At 42.0% G+C, this 14,541-nt stretch overlaps 1 protein-coding gene across 1 annotated transcript; it reads right to left on the bottom strand.

The window, feature by feature from the left end:
- Positions 1-4,452: 4,452 nt before the first annotated feature.
- Positions 4,453-11,222, bottom strand: LOC140277491 (uncharacterized). Its single transcript, XM_072372552.1, has 5 exons — positions 11,148-11,222; positions 10,871-11,028; positions 6,215-8,910; positions 4,773-4,825; positions 4,453-4,563 (listed from the first exon to the last, which is right to left on the bottom strand). The coding sequence occupies exons 2-5, from the start codon at positions 11,005-11,007 to the stop codon at positions 4,453-4,455; spliced, it is 2,997 nt and encodes a 998-aa protein (XP_072228653.1). The 5' UTR covers positions 11,008-11,028; positions 11,148-11,222.
- Between the last annotated feature and the right edge of the window lie 3,319 nt (positions 11,223-14,541).

The following is a 14,541-nucleotide window of genomic DNA, read 5'->3' on the forward strand; positions in this document are numbered from 1 at the left end:
CAAAAGCATCCATGAGGAGAGCACATGGAGACCCATGAAGAGTACTGAAACACTTAGGTGAAATTAATCTTTATTCAACAGGTGCAATGGCATAAACAAACTTGGGCCTATTGGAGACCACTTTATTTTCAAATCACTAGTGTGGTGAAACTCATACATTAACTTGACCAGGATCCAAATTATAGCTCCACCTCCGGACACCGTGTCACGGTCGGGCAAACAGCCAATCATGGCAAAGAAATGTTCATGGCGTCTCAGTCTAGAAACCTGCTGGGAAAAGATGGTTTATGTAAGATAATATTAGGTTGCCAGCAGTTGGAGCACCTGCTTGGATGGATGAAACTCACAGGTGAGAGTACAGCTGTGGTAGGAAATAAGTGGCTTGTCTAACAGTGGCCTTTAACTTTGTTTAAGAAAATTAAATCATGGTAATAGCACAGATATAATATCATAAATAATCTAACGCCAGTTACTTCCTGGTTGAAACTCCAACATACTGCAGGTCTGCTGCAGTCTGACTCTGGCTGCTACCAATCATAAAGCATTAACACCTGCTAACACCTACTAAAAAGGTGCTTAAATTTAAAAAAAGGCATATTTAGGACATCATCATGTTGCATTCTTTACGTCTCTTCCATTCTTTTCAGATCTCTGCGATCTTTTATTACTGCACATTAATACAGAAAAATCCTAATAAAGCTGCTCTGAATAAGTATTTATGTTTTTGAAAGTAAAAAAAAAGTCTAAATGTGTGATTAAGTATTATAATATTATCTCATAACATGAGTTAAAGACACAAGTCAAACATCTGTGCTTTGATTTTGGACATATTTACATGTGTGATGATAACTTTCAGCTCACAGAAAGAAGGTTCCTGGTTTAAAACTCAGCCGAAACCTCTCTGTGTGGAGTTCAAATGTTCATCCTGTGCAAGCCTGGTTCTGTTCAGGTACTCGGGCCAATTAGTGATTCTTAACTGGAGTAAATGTGAGTGTGTGCATGGTTCTTGTTTGTCTTTGTGTTGGCTCTGAAATGGGCCGGTGTTCCCACCCAAAGGTTGTTGGATAAGCTCCAGGATCCCACAACCCAGGAACAGATACAGCGGGTTTGCAAAATAGATAGATGTTGGATGATGTGTCAAAGGAACGAAAGGGAGCCAGGAATTCGGGTCAGTTTAAGCCGTTTTAAACGATGTAAAAGAACACATAGAGACAAACTACCATGCACGCTCACACTCACTCCTCGGGTCAATTTAGAGTCACCATTTAACCCAACATGCATGTTTTTGGGTGGAGGGAAGCAGCCGGAGTACCTGGAGCGAACCCACACATACTCCTGGAGAACAAGGCCGGGATTCAAACCAGAACCCCCCCTTTGCCGGGTTCTGGTGATGGTTCCAACCACAGCGCAGCCCCCGCTGAAAACATCTGCTTTTACTGTCTCAGTTGCCACTGTGTTGATAATGAAGCTTTATTGATCTGCAGTTTATTGTTTGAATTTACTCTCCTCCTGATTATTTATGATCCATTACCACAGTTTATGTTTTATGGTAAAGAACTCTGCACCTTTTCAAGTGTTATTAAGCAAAAGGAAGAAAACAGCAAACAAAAATATATATTAAATGATTGACACCGCCTTTAAGAGTGTTTAGCACCATCTTTAACATGGATTCCTTTGGCAGTAATAACTGTGTAATAAAAAGCAGATACAATGACCTGGTGGAAAACCTTTCCCAGCCTGAATGTCCCTTATTATAAGGGACATCTGACCATCTAATCCAGTCTCTGTGTTTGCTCTTACTGCCATATCTTGTGTCTCCACCTACAGGATATCTCATTTCCCTCTTGTTTTACTTATGAGAGAAGAATTCATCCCCAGTTTGGACAAATAATACTCGATAAGAACAATTTAAAGATCATAACAGACTTTGCTTTGCTATGTTGAAACTATGCCGTAAATCAGAAACTATGCCGTAAATCATTCCTGAACATATACGCTAAAAGGAGCGGAGTCTCAGGTCATTTTTCTGGACCCTGGTCACCTGTAACATGATCCTCGGATCACCTTGCTGCTGACGACAGAAAACTGCAGCAGCTCGACTCAAGCTGCAGACCAGCAGCTCTCAACCAGGGCTCACTGCTATTTTTACAACAACCACTCAGATTCAGCCTGCTGGAATTTACTCGGGTCCTTATTTACGTCTTTTCAAACACTGTTTATACATATTATTTTGATGATGTCAGTGATCAGAGCCAGAAAATCCTGACAATCCTGGCTTTTTGTAGTTAGTTTTGATGGCAGCTGACATACTACATGCAACCAAAGCCGCTGTTGCTGTGGAAAAGAAGCTCGTCAGACCTGCAGTCTGTGTAATCCTAACCAGAGAGCTGGAGCCTGTTCTGGCTGACACTGGGCAGGAGGAAAGGAAGACTCTGGGACAGGCTGCCAGTTCATCCCGGGGCTGACAGCCGCTGGTTTAATGACAGCACTTGGGATTCTTTAGCAGAATTTGTCATGGCAGGTAGCCTATGACACACCCTGTTGTTTGCTTTGGAAGTTATTTCATCAAAATGAGATATTTTAATTTGTGAGAATGGGAACAGAATATCATTACAAAGAGTGTAATATACTGCATATTATTTTCCTCCTTTCTCTCATCTTCCTCTCCAAGTCTCCTCATCATCACTTCCCTCCCTCATCCTTTGGTTTCTCACCTGTTCCCTGTCTTCCTCCGTCTGTTTCATCCTTGTTACCATCATTCAGTTTTAGTTTCAGTGCAGCCACACAGGACTTTATTCTCATGAGGACACATAAACGCCTCCCTGAGTGAGTCACTGATGAAACCTGAGCTTACCCACTCGTCTGTGTGTCTGTCAACACTGACGCAGCCGTAAAGACGCAGGAGGCAAACCTAATCCCTCCAGATATTTCATCTCATAAATGGAGTCCTGGTTAGTTATGCTGTGGTTGGTTAGTCTTTATGGCTTTGAGTTCTGTAGTCTGTCAGCACACCCAAGACCTTTAAATGTGATGTTACACTTAGCCTCAGGCCTGTTTTTGACAGAATTTGGCCAATAAGTGCTGTAACGCTACTTGTAAGCATCAAACATCATCAGTAACTCATCATAAACCTCATCACCGCAGTATAAACACGTGAGGAAACGGTTCGATGGGTTTCTGCTGTTACATGGAGGCTCCAGCAGGCTGAACACGGTGTTTGTGTTAAATTAGACAACTGCCTTTTCTTTCCATGGCTGTAATTACATCCCTTTAATTCCAGTAAAAAAAGGCTGACAGGATCCACCCATTTATCCATTTTCTGTACCCGCTTCATCCAATTTAGGACGCTGTCCTGCAGGTTTTAGACATTTCCCTGCTTCAACACACCTGATTCAGATCATTAACAGGCTTGTGCAGAACTTAACAATCTTTTGAAGGGATCCATTTAATCTGAATCAGGTGCGTTGAAGCAGGGAAACGTCTAAAACCTGCAGGACAGCGGCCCTCCAGGACCGGAGTTTGACATCCCTGACTTAAAGTAAAGCCCAAAATGCTGTGACACTGTCTTACTCTATGGAGATTTTGCCATGTGCTGTGACCCGGTTAGATTAAATGAATGTGACTATTTCACTGGGGTCAAAAGAGGAGGGCCAAAATCCCCGGGCACTCGATCCTGCTCTGGAAGTGATGCCGTTGGCCCTGTGTGTGTCGGACAGTGCTGGCTGACTCACTTTTGGTGAGTGTTTCAGCTGTGATTATTTCAGGAATCAAGATTGAATATCAACTTTTCTGACAGTATCTAATAACTTTGACACACCATCCACCAAATTATGGCGTCAGAGGAGCTAAATATACAGAGTAGTTGGAAGCTGATTAAAGTACTGAGAGCAGAAGCTACGATGTTTGAGCCTCTGAATATTTACCAAAGATCTTAATAATGCACATGCCTCCTTCATCTCTTTTTGGTCAAATTCAAACACTGATGGGTTTTCTTTGCTTTTTCTTTTTTGGGCCACAGTTCAGAAAATTCCAATTAAACATTCAATGCTTTTTTACCACAGATGGACTAATTGATAATTATTATCTCCTTGCTTTTCCACAGCAACACCAATACCTCATCAAAATATGAGTCTCTAGGAGTAATATCATTGAATCATGGATGTTCTTCACAACTGATGACAAGGCCAGAAAACACTGGAAATATACAAATAACTTTTGGCATAAAGCTGAATAAAACCATCTTGCTTTTTGGTGAGACAGGAACAGGAAAGTCCGCTCTGCTCCACTACATCATGGGTGTAAAGTGGGAGGACCAAGTCTGGTTTGAGCTTGTGCAAGAGGAGAAGAGCAGTCATTCAGAGGGTCGGACGGCAGATGTATCGCTGCCCTACTCTCTGACCACAGGAATAGAGACGCTGCATTTCTCAGTTTCTCAGCTATCGGATTTGTTCCTCAGAGAATGGAGTCTGTGAACTTAAAGCGGTGGGTCTGGGGCTGAAGTCGACCGAGAACAGACCGACTGAAGTGCATTATCGATACGATGGTGTCTCTGTTTGGCAAAGACTTGGAGAAAAACACAGGGACCCTCATGACGCTCAAATGGAAAACCACCTAAAAATGTCTCACAAGCCCTCGTAGCTGCAAAAAAAGAGAAGCAGCAGCCCGTTTATTTCCTGTTGTCATGGCAACGATATCAATCATCTAGAGTATAAAATCAATTATGAATTAAATAAAGTGGAATATCCTGTACAAATATTCAAAACAAGTCGTACCGATGTTGCAGATTTTACCGCTGAAGCCTTTTCTGTGTGGACTTTGGACATTTCTGTTCAAGATAAAGTTGAACCGGGTGTAGAAATTGGTAGATTGAGGCTTTCTGATGAGGCAAACAGGTCTTTCTCTTGTGTATTTTGTTTGGAAACGTGACCTCTGGAGCAGGAACTTGAAGTGAAGTGTTATTTTCTAGATTTGTGTCCACAGGGGGGACCCAGAGAGCCTTCTTCCTCTGTAATCATGTTACTGTTCTCGGTCACCGGCCTCAGCAGCTGCTCTTCCTTTTCTCATGACAGGAGAATTTTAAATCTTGTTGCCACGGAGATGTAAGAAGAGATGCTTGTATGTTATATAATCTGCATTTTTCTACAGGATATGATCTCATTGTTTTAGGAGGGTTTTTCTTATTGTTTTCTCAGTTCTTTCTGTTTGATTAAATGCTTTATATTATCCTTATTTACTTTCTATGTCCCTGTAACATTGGAGATTAGTGTAATTGCATATATGAAGAGTAAGTGTGAACAGAAAGCCTGAACTGAAATTGTTAAGGTGAAGTCTGGTTCGAATATATCAGATTTAAGCTGCAGGTTTAACTTTGAAATTTGAAACTGTGAAGAGTGAGAAAAATGTGTGTCTTTCTGCTTCCTGACCTACAAAACAGCTGATTGTGATAAAGCTGCAGGTCCTCCAGCCCTGAGATGGTGTAACAGATATAAATGATTAACAGATAACACAGAAGACATTTGTTTGTATCTGAATTCAAGTATCGTTGAAGAAACCATTGAATGCAATGCTTTTTTATCTCCTTTAATGATAAGAACGTGATTTGCATTACATCTGCCTTCGATACCAAACATACAACTTCATCAATCTCTCAACATTACTATCCTTTCATTATCACAGTTTCAAAGTCAACTTACAGTGTCCCTGCCTTTCAGAATGATCCGACTTTCCCTCGTCCTCACATCAAAAGTGTTTGTTCTGATCATTATAGTGGCTGCAAGGTTGTGTGGCTGCCTCACAGCAAGAGGGTACCTGGTCCAAATACCAGCTGGGGCCTTCCTGTGTGGAGTTTGCATGTTTTCTGGGTTCTCTCCAGGTTTTTGCTTCCTCCCACCAGCCAAAAACATGCATGTTCGGTTAATTGGTGAGAAAATTGTCCCTAAGAATGAGTGTGTGCATAGTTTTTTTGTCTCTGAATGAGACATGAGTGGATATTGTAGCACATTATTGTATTGTAGTGTCATTCGGTTGCATGTGCTGTAGTTTGAGGCAGATGTTACTTCAAAAATACATCAGAAGAAAGTAATAAATCTGTCAGTTATTTATTTATTGCTACAGTTTGCATGTTAAAGGATTTAACATTTAAACATGTGATGCTTTAATTCTAAAGAATAGTTTTAAGTGAGCTAAAAGTTCCCGGATCAATGTTTTCTGTTACCTTTAATGTCCGACACAGGCGCATATGGTGGAAAGAGGAACTTCCACGACTCATTCCAACCTAAGGGTGACTTAAAAGGCTTCTGCTTTCTCAGATTTCCAGGCCGGATGAAGAACTTCCAAGATTCTACCCACTTTTCGTATAACTGGTCACTGCCATTCTCCTCAGGCTTCAGCTGCTTCATTGAACAGCGGCCTTTCTTGGGACGAGGTTGAGTTTTTCCTAAAAGGTGGCATCCTGCCAACTTCTTGTCAACTTGTTTCTCCTTCTCCATGTTCGAGTACAAATGCTTCCTTGCTTTGGGCTTCTTTTCTAAAATCACTCTTGGGTCACTGGGCACCTTAGACTTACTTCTGCCTCCTGCCCTTGATCCATGACCCTGCAGGAACAAGAGGGAGTTTGCCCAAAGTTTCAAGGTGACGCTGCTGTCGTGTAAACTGGATTTCATGTCTTTCTGTGTCCTCTTCCCTCTTGACCACCGAACTGCGTAGTGAACAGGATTGGGACAGGACTTCACCCAGGGTTGCTCCAGCTGGGGCATGGGGTTGGCAAGTCTAAACGACCTTCCCCACTTAGATTTATACTCACTTGCAAAGATATTTTGCTGCTGAGTGGGGCTGCTTTTGTTTTGCCCCAAAGACCCATAATAACTTGGCTGATGTTCGAGAAGAGACACGGCACTCCATGAAGACCTCCACTCTTTCTCAGGATATCTTTCCCTGAATATCTGGCTGTCAAAAGATCTGCTTATTTTCGCGTTGCCTCTTTGAAATGAAATCCCCCTTTTCAGGTGCTGGATCTCTGCTGCTTCATCCACCCACTTATCTCTTGGCACATGCTCCGTCCAGCGCAATGTGTGGTAGATGGACCACTTCCAGGCTTCCCTCCACTGAACCAGTGAGGGTTTGTCATGATGGAACTGCGTTACAGACACCATCCAGGCTTTGTGCCAGTCAGATATGGACCGAGTACGCTGCTCTTGTTCCTGTGAGTGATCGTGATGGTGGGAAGGCACACTGGATTTTCCTTGGCTGATTTGTCCAGGCTCTGATCGATGCTGGTGTCTTATGAACTTCCAGGACTCTGACCAAACTTGTTTCCCAGTTGGCCCGTTCCTAGGGAATTCCTCCGGCTCAAATTCATTCTGGTGCCGCTCCCAGTTTGCACGAATTTGTGCTGTGGTAGACCAACCCTGCTGCCACAAGTCAGGATCCTGACTTAAGGGCTTGCACTGATATTTCCATGAATTTTTCCATTCTGAGGAGGTGGGCTTTGTGTCCCCCCCCTTCGCTGACTCTTTGAAAGGCTTCAGGGGATCAGGCCTAAATCTTCTCCTCTCCATTCTCATGCTATGTTTTATCATCTTCCAACAGTCCCTCCAATCCGAGGAAGGCAACATTTTCTCCAGTTGCTTGAGAAGAAGAAGCTTTGACTGGGTGAATTCTCTTTTCTTCTGATACATCACGTCGTGTCTCAGTTGTTCATAACGTGGATCTGCTTTCTCTGCTGGGTGATGCTCTTTTTGACCCTCTTTGGCAGCGTCCATCTTTGGTGGTGGCGTCTTCAGAGCTTTTTCTATCTCCTCACATGGTTTTGAGTTGTTTTTTGGCACCTGCCATGACTTATTCCACTCGGTGTGTGCCTCAAATTCATTGCAGAGCTGCAGGTACAAATGTCTGTGATGACGTGTGTGAGGGACACTGATGAATCTGTGGGAATGGGACTCTTTCTGCTGACCATGATCACCAGAGCCGTGGTCAGAATTCTTTAGACCGCTGAAACTTGCTGTAGCGGCTCTCCACGAACTGGCCCACTGAGGACGGTTAACTTTCTGATGCTGAGGCTTGAAATTATTGCCACCGTGGTGGTTGGAAAGCTTCCAACACTCTTCCCATTCTGAACTAATCTCTATATCCTCATCCTGCTTGTTAGCATTAGAGCGATCCATCAAACCTTCATTTGTAAAATGATCCTCCTGATTGGCTGGCTTGGTGGACTGCCACGAATCAATCCATTCGGATGAATACAAGGCTTCATTGTGGCGCTGGGTCTCCACCAGCAGGGTGAAGAATCCAGATTTGTGGTCATTCTCCCCATTAACAGACGTTTTCTTCTTCATTTCCTCAGGTCTTTGCCAGGATTTGTGCCATTCGTCAGCTGAAAGGCTGAAGTCTAGCTGCTGTGATTCCACCATCTTGAAGTGAGGTTTTCTCCAGAAGTGAAGGCTGTGAGGATCCATCACGTTGGGCTCGTTGGGCCAAGGCTTACCTGCTTCGGTGTGAGGTTGCTGGGTGGCAAACATCCAGCACTGGCCCCAGTCTGAGCTAGCCGGGGAGCCCTCTGCCGGCGGTGGTAAGGATTTGTTGTACTTCCACGCCTTGCCCCACACCATAGTTGGAGGTTGAGTTTTGGTGAGGTACATGAATAACTGCTGCCTGTTGAAACTCTTGTCCTGCACCGTTTTGTTCTGACCTTTTTTGAAATTTGTGGTGGGAGTGGAGAAACTTTTACTCTGGATTCCTGGTCTCCCAGGTGCACCTGAACCCACCCCACGGAGAGGAGCACGAGGAGCTGTGGGTTGCTTGCTTTTCCACACATTGTTGTCTGGCAGAGTTTCCTGGGGTTTAGGTTTCCTCTCCACCCTTTTGTATCCTCCTTGTTTGGAAGCCAGACGGTTTGCCCAGTCTTGGTTAATGCTGTGAAAACAAATATGACAGAAAATGACAAAATGCATGAGATTTATCTCATTTAATTGAATCTGAAGAGAATTATGTTGCATATTAAACCAATCAAGTCCATCTGGTCCTACTCCTGTCGCTCTCCACCTAACACCAGCTGTGCTGTCCTGAAACTTGCCTTTTCCCTATTTTAATTTTAATTTTAAAATCATTGCTTGTGTTACATTGTTTTTAACCTATGACCTTGAGTGTCCAGAAAGGCGCCTAAAATGAAATGTATTATTATCATTATTACACCCACATCATATTAAAATCAAAGCATGCAGATTTGTTTGTGCTAGAGGACAAGAATGGGAAGAAAAGACGTGAAAGACTTTTACCTTTGCAGATCGTTTACATGCACTAAAGGTTATCGAATGTCCTGCAGTCAAAAATAGCTAAATATGTCCTCCTTAAAATCTCTTAAATTGTAAAGCTATGGAAATAACTTTGCCGTATAATCACGTCATCCTCAGCTTCCTTACTCACTGTGTTTAGTGTAGGTCATAAAACACTCTGTGTCACGTGGTCCATGCATTCATTCCATCTCCTACTAAATCTGTAGAGCTACACAAGCTGCCCAAGAGGTCATGACACATAATGCATTCTATCACATGTACTTCCAGTTTAAGATCAGGTGTCAATGTTACCTTCTAACCTTTTGGTGCACATTTGGATCAAGTGTTCTGCACTGGGCTGCTCAATTTCCTCCTATTTAACTTGAATAATTCTAATAATAGGAGTAGGATTAATAAGGAATAATAATAAGGGGTGTTTCTATCATACATTAAGTCAAACCGTTATTGAGCAGAAGAAATGTGGAAGACGCTCAGTCATTATCATATCCTTTCCATTCCTGTCCACAGCTATAACCACAGCTGTTCTTCATATTAGAGATGAATCCGAACCAGCTGTCACTGATCAAAAGTGCTGATCCAGCATTCACTGCCACTTATATTAATCAGTGGAGCCGGCCAAGCTCATAAATAAAAAGCTCAGAGATGCAAATGTTTGTACAGAATGTTTTAAAAGCTAATATAAAGAAATGTGAGCCCATATGTCGATATAAATGTTACTGAACTATTTCAGTCAAAGTGGTTCTGTTTGTTTGAATTCAAGCATGGGACACATTCAGGGAATAATATGACAAATGTGGTCATAAATACCAGTTTTAAGCTACCTTAAATGTTTTTTTTTCACCTCTAATGTGCAAAGAGAAGCGAACATGCTGTTAACTTGAGGAGGTCAGGAGGAGAAAACCAACTGTCTGGTGCTGATTGTCTGTGGGGTCATTTTTATCCAGTAAGTTAAGTTTGTATTTTAAGTGCTAATTTAATTACTGTGCAGCATTTTTCATCAGGCAGCTCTCCAGCTGTACTCATTGTTCGCTGTCCTGCTGGTATTACCTCAGCAAATCATGACCCAGCTGAGAACTTTCATTCTTTGGTTGACAGAAAGTTCTGTTCCTTAAAGGCTGCCAACAGCACAGATACCGAGTTACACAAGTGCATTTTTCATTCTTCCATCACTTTCAACATTATCACCCTTTTACAGACAAATCCACACAACATAAATGTAAGAGGAGCCATGTTTCAGTGCTTAGCAATGCTATGAAGTGAGTCTTCTGACTCGGAACAGAGTCTGGAGGTCCAATATCATGAAATTGCTTCTGTTTTACTGTTTTTGTGTCACAAATGTTCGTTTCTCTCTGGACAAACAATGATTAAACTGTGTTATAAACTATAAGGCTCTGACACAGCCCGATATCTTCTGTAATTCAGCTTCTGCAGAAGGCAGTATGTTTTACAACTGAAGATATCTAATCCTCAGCTAAAATCAATCACATCCAAGATCTTTTATGAAGATATCGCTGCTCTTGTGCTTGTTTTATTTATCTTGTTAATAGTTTTATGGAGAGACACAAATAGCTGGTTCTCACATAGGCAGAGCGCTCTTCTCCACCCGTTGCTGCTCCAGCTGGATCTTCTGTCCATGCTCTCGTAGCCTGATCTCCCAGACGTTCATCATGATGGAGGCATCGCAGCCCACCACCTCTGCACTCTTCTCACTGGCCATCTTCAAACTGCTTCAAACTTTCTGCACACACAAACAGAGAAAGACCCTTCTTATCTTTACTATGTCCACACTTCGTCCACCTTTTGGATGCCAATAATATCCAGATATGTCAGAACCCTGCGGAGATGGAGCAGGTGTACCTTGGGCTGGTGATAATCCCTCCGATCTGCATAGAAACGCTGCTGACAGCTCTGTTAATATACACTCTCTCTCTGGTGGTCTTGAACCTGCTGATGGATATTTGAGGGGCCGTCCAAACTAAAAATATAACACCCTCCAGCACATGTAAGTACACCCCCACACCCTCACACCCACATGGAGGAAGATTTACTGCTTTCCTTGAACACATGTGGCAGCGTACATATGTGTAACAAATCTACAGTTACAGTAACTCTGGGTACATAACCATTGGTACCGGCCACAAATACACAGTTTTCTGAAAACTGTCTCAGCAGCGCAGTCTCCAGGAAAAGAGGTTTTAATTTAACATTCAGAGAAACCAAAGATATGTTTTTACATCATATGCAATATATTCATACATATCATATATTATATTATCATTTTCTTGTATTAATACTACTATTGTGATGGGATAATTTATGCATGCACTTAGCTTAATAAATGGGGAATTTGAACATGTATCTTATGTTGTTAACGGGTCAACTTGTTCTTGTTCTTGAGTGAAGCATCTTCTCACGCTGACAATCACCACTCCAGCACCTCTCTGTTATCCAGCTCGTATTTAATGATGACTCCCTGCAGCTGCAGCCAGACTTTCTGCATGACTGACAGACCTTCCATGCAAAAAATACTCTTAGTTGTTCTTCTCCTTATTCAGACGAACTTAAGAAAGTGTCCACAACACTATGCAACGTATACTTCTGGTCCTTTCCATACCCTACGTACAGTGGCACAAGACATTTGTGTGAAAATGTTAACCAGCTTGTTGATTCTTTCAAATAGGTAGTCAAGAGGCTTTGGTGCTTATGTACGACCGAAGGAAAGTAAAAAAGTGGGCACAATCACCCTAAGCATCCCTAATACCTGCTCATGTGTAGATAGATGAAGATGATGCCAGTTGTTTGAGAGGGAAAATAAAAAGGACATTATTCATTTTTGTTTTGAGTGTAGCATTATGGGCACTGAGAAGGATGCATTTAATGCTGAATATATTGCTGAAACTGATTATTGTGTCACCTGCAGCTGTGCTGACTCAGGTCAGATTTCTTTGTGACATGTGGAATCCGATATTTTCTATTCTGAGGCAGGTATGTGGTCATTAACCGTATACAAATCTGACTTTTTTGCAATGTTACCTCAGTCTGTACGGTCAAATCTGAATTCATGCAAATTCTACCTAATTCATGCGTCTTCTGCGTCACTCTTGATCAACATTCATCACAACTCTGTAGGTGAGAGTCACCACATGTTTGCATCTGAAGACCAGCGAGGAACAGTCTGAACATAGTCGAATGAGCTTAGACCAGTCTGTATGATTATGAGGATGGGAATCGAGAAACGGTCGATAAAATGTTGGTCCATACTTGAAATTAGTGTTACTGCAACCAAAGCCATTTGTTCTATACATAACTGGATGAGAATCGATAAGAGAATCGATAAGAGAATCGATAAGAGAATCGATAAGAGAATCTACAAGAGAATCGATAATCGAACCGGAATTGCTAAATTCTTAACAATTCTCATCCCTATTATGGGCCTTTTTTGTTTTTTACTGAATTTGAGGACACACCTGTGCATGTACAGTCTAATTTAGTGTTACAGCTGTGATTGATGAATCATGCTATTCAATCACGTAACCCAGTTTCTTGTTTGTGATTTATATGTTAAGCAGTTTCAGAAAATGAACTTCAACATAAAAACATCCGGTTATGTGAGTGTCAGCTCTGCCTTTTCTACATTCTGCCTTTCTCTCATCTTCTGACGTCAGTGCAGTGTGAGCCTTGTTTTATACCCACTGTCTTTAGAATAAGTGCACGGAATAGTTGATAAATCCTCTCCTTCTCTGCGGTGCCCTTCTGGTAAGTTGAGCTGTGAAGGCCAGTGCTGAAAGCTGCAAATGATACCTTAATACCAGTGATTAAGCCGACTGTGACAGCCTGAACTTGTTAATAACTTCTCAACAGAAACTCAACTAAATTAAATGGAATATAAAGGATATAATGATATGAATGATGCTGCACTTATTTTGAATATTTCCGGTAACAGGCAGCTTGGGCGGGGAATTGTGTGCTTATTCTAAGCAAAACTATCTTTACTTAACACCAGTCAGCAGATATGAAGTGTAACCATAGAGCTTTATGACAAAAACAGAAAATAACACATTTCTTTACAGCTTGTGAATAATCACAGCAAAGTCCATGTAAATCTGATCAGTTTTGATATCTCTATTCTGAGTGAGACCACTTACTGAGCAGGTTTAAAATGTTTCTGGAGCTCAGTCATCACATTCAGAGACCTCTGGCGGCTGCTGCTGCTGCTGGTTGCTGAGCCTAAATTTGATCCCAGTCTTCATGTGTTATTTGAGGCTGAAGATGCACATCTCCAGCTAATAGTCTTGGGCTCACACTTCACCCCATAAATGTTCAGTTGGTTGTATTAAACAGCATACTGTGAATGTCAGGGCTCCTGAAACACGCTGCCTGAAGATAACTGAGCGACAGCATCGAAGGTGTTTAGTGCGTGGCATCTTTCCGAGTGTCGTTTTATGACAAAGTAAGGAAATTAGAACCTGCTTTTTCACCTGTATTCGCAGATAAATGAGATTTCCCATCTGCTTCTTTACTTTGAGCCTCTGAATGGAAGCATCTTGTCATGTTGCTCTGACACCTGACCCGTGAAACCTGACCTCCGTCCCACTCCCTGGAAGCTCTGCCCAGTCTGAAGACTTTCTGCTTCACTCGTTTAGTGTCCAGATTCTGGACATTCACTGTCCAAAAATAACGTGGATCCTCTTAAATAGAAAGAAAGACAGTTCATAGTGTGGCAGTAACTTTAGGTAAGATGCAACCTTATTGGACCAATCGACAGCCTGCTATTTATAGTTTCCAAGAGTCACATAATCAAGTAAAATTCAGGCATCTGCAACATTTTTATGCTGCAGAAAGACATCATGGAGGACCTCCAAAGTGTGGATGTCATACATCTAAAGTTGCTATCCAGATTAAACAAGTTTCTCATTAACATGATATGACTGATATGCAGTTCTTTAAAATGACTGGAAAAGTACAGGCTGCAAATATGTGGAATCAGAAGTTGATAAGTACTCCTTTCTTCTATTTACTTTAAAGCCAATTTAAACCACCCGAGTGGCTTTGGTGAATCATTACAAGATAGCACAACCCTGCAGGGTGTGGGTCTCTGAGGTGAAAGCAAGATGTTTCCTGCGTCCACCTCCTCCTCCAAGGATTAAAAGACCAAAAATAATAGTCATGGGAGAACTCAGTTGTGATTACATGAACATGAAGGTAACAGGATGTTTCCCAGCTACCTGAACATCTCTCAGTTTTGGGGTAA

This window comes from Leuresthes tenuis, unplaced genomic scaffold (assembly GCF_036924035.1).
Source record: "Leuresthes tenuis unplaced genomic scaffold, fLeuTen1.0.hap1 SCAF_19, whole genome shotgun sequence".
NCBI lineage: Eukaryota > Metazoa > Chordata > Actinopteri > Atheriniformes > Atherinopsidae > Leuresthes > Leuresthes tenuis.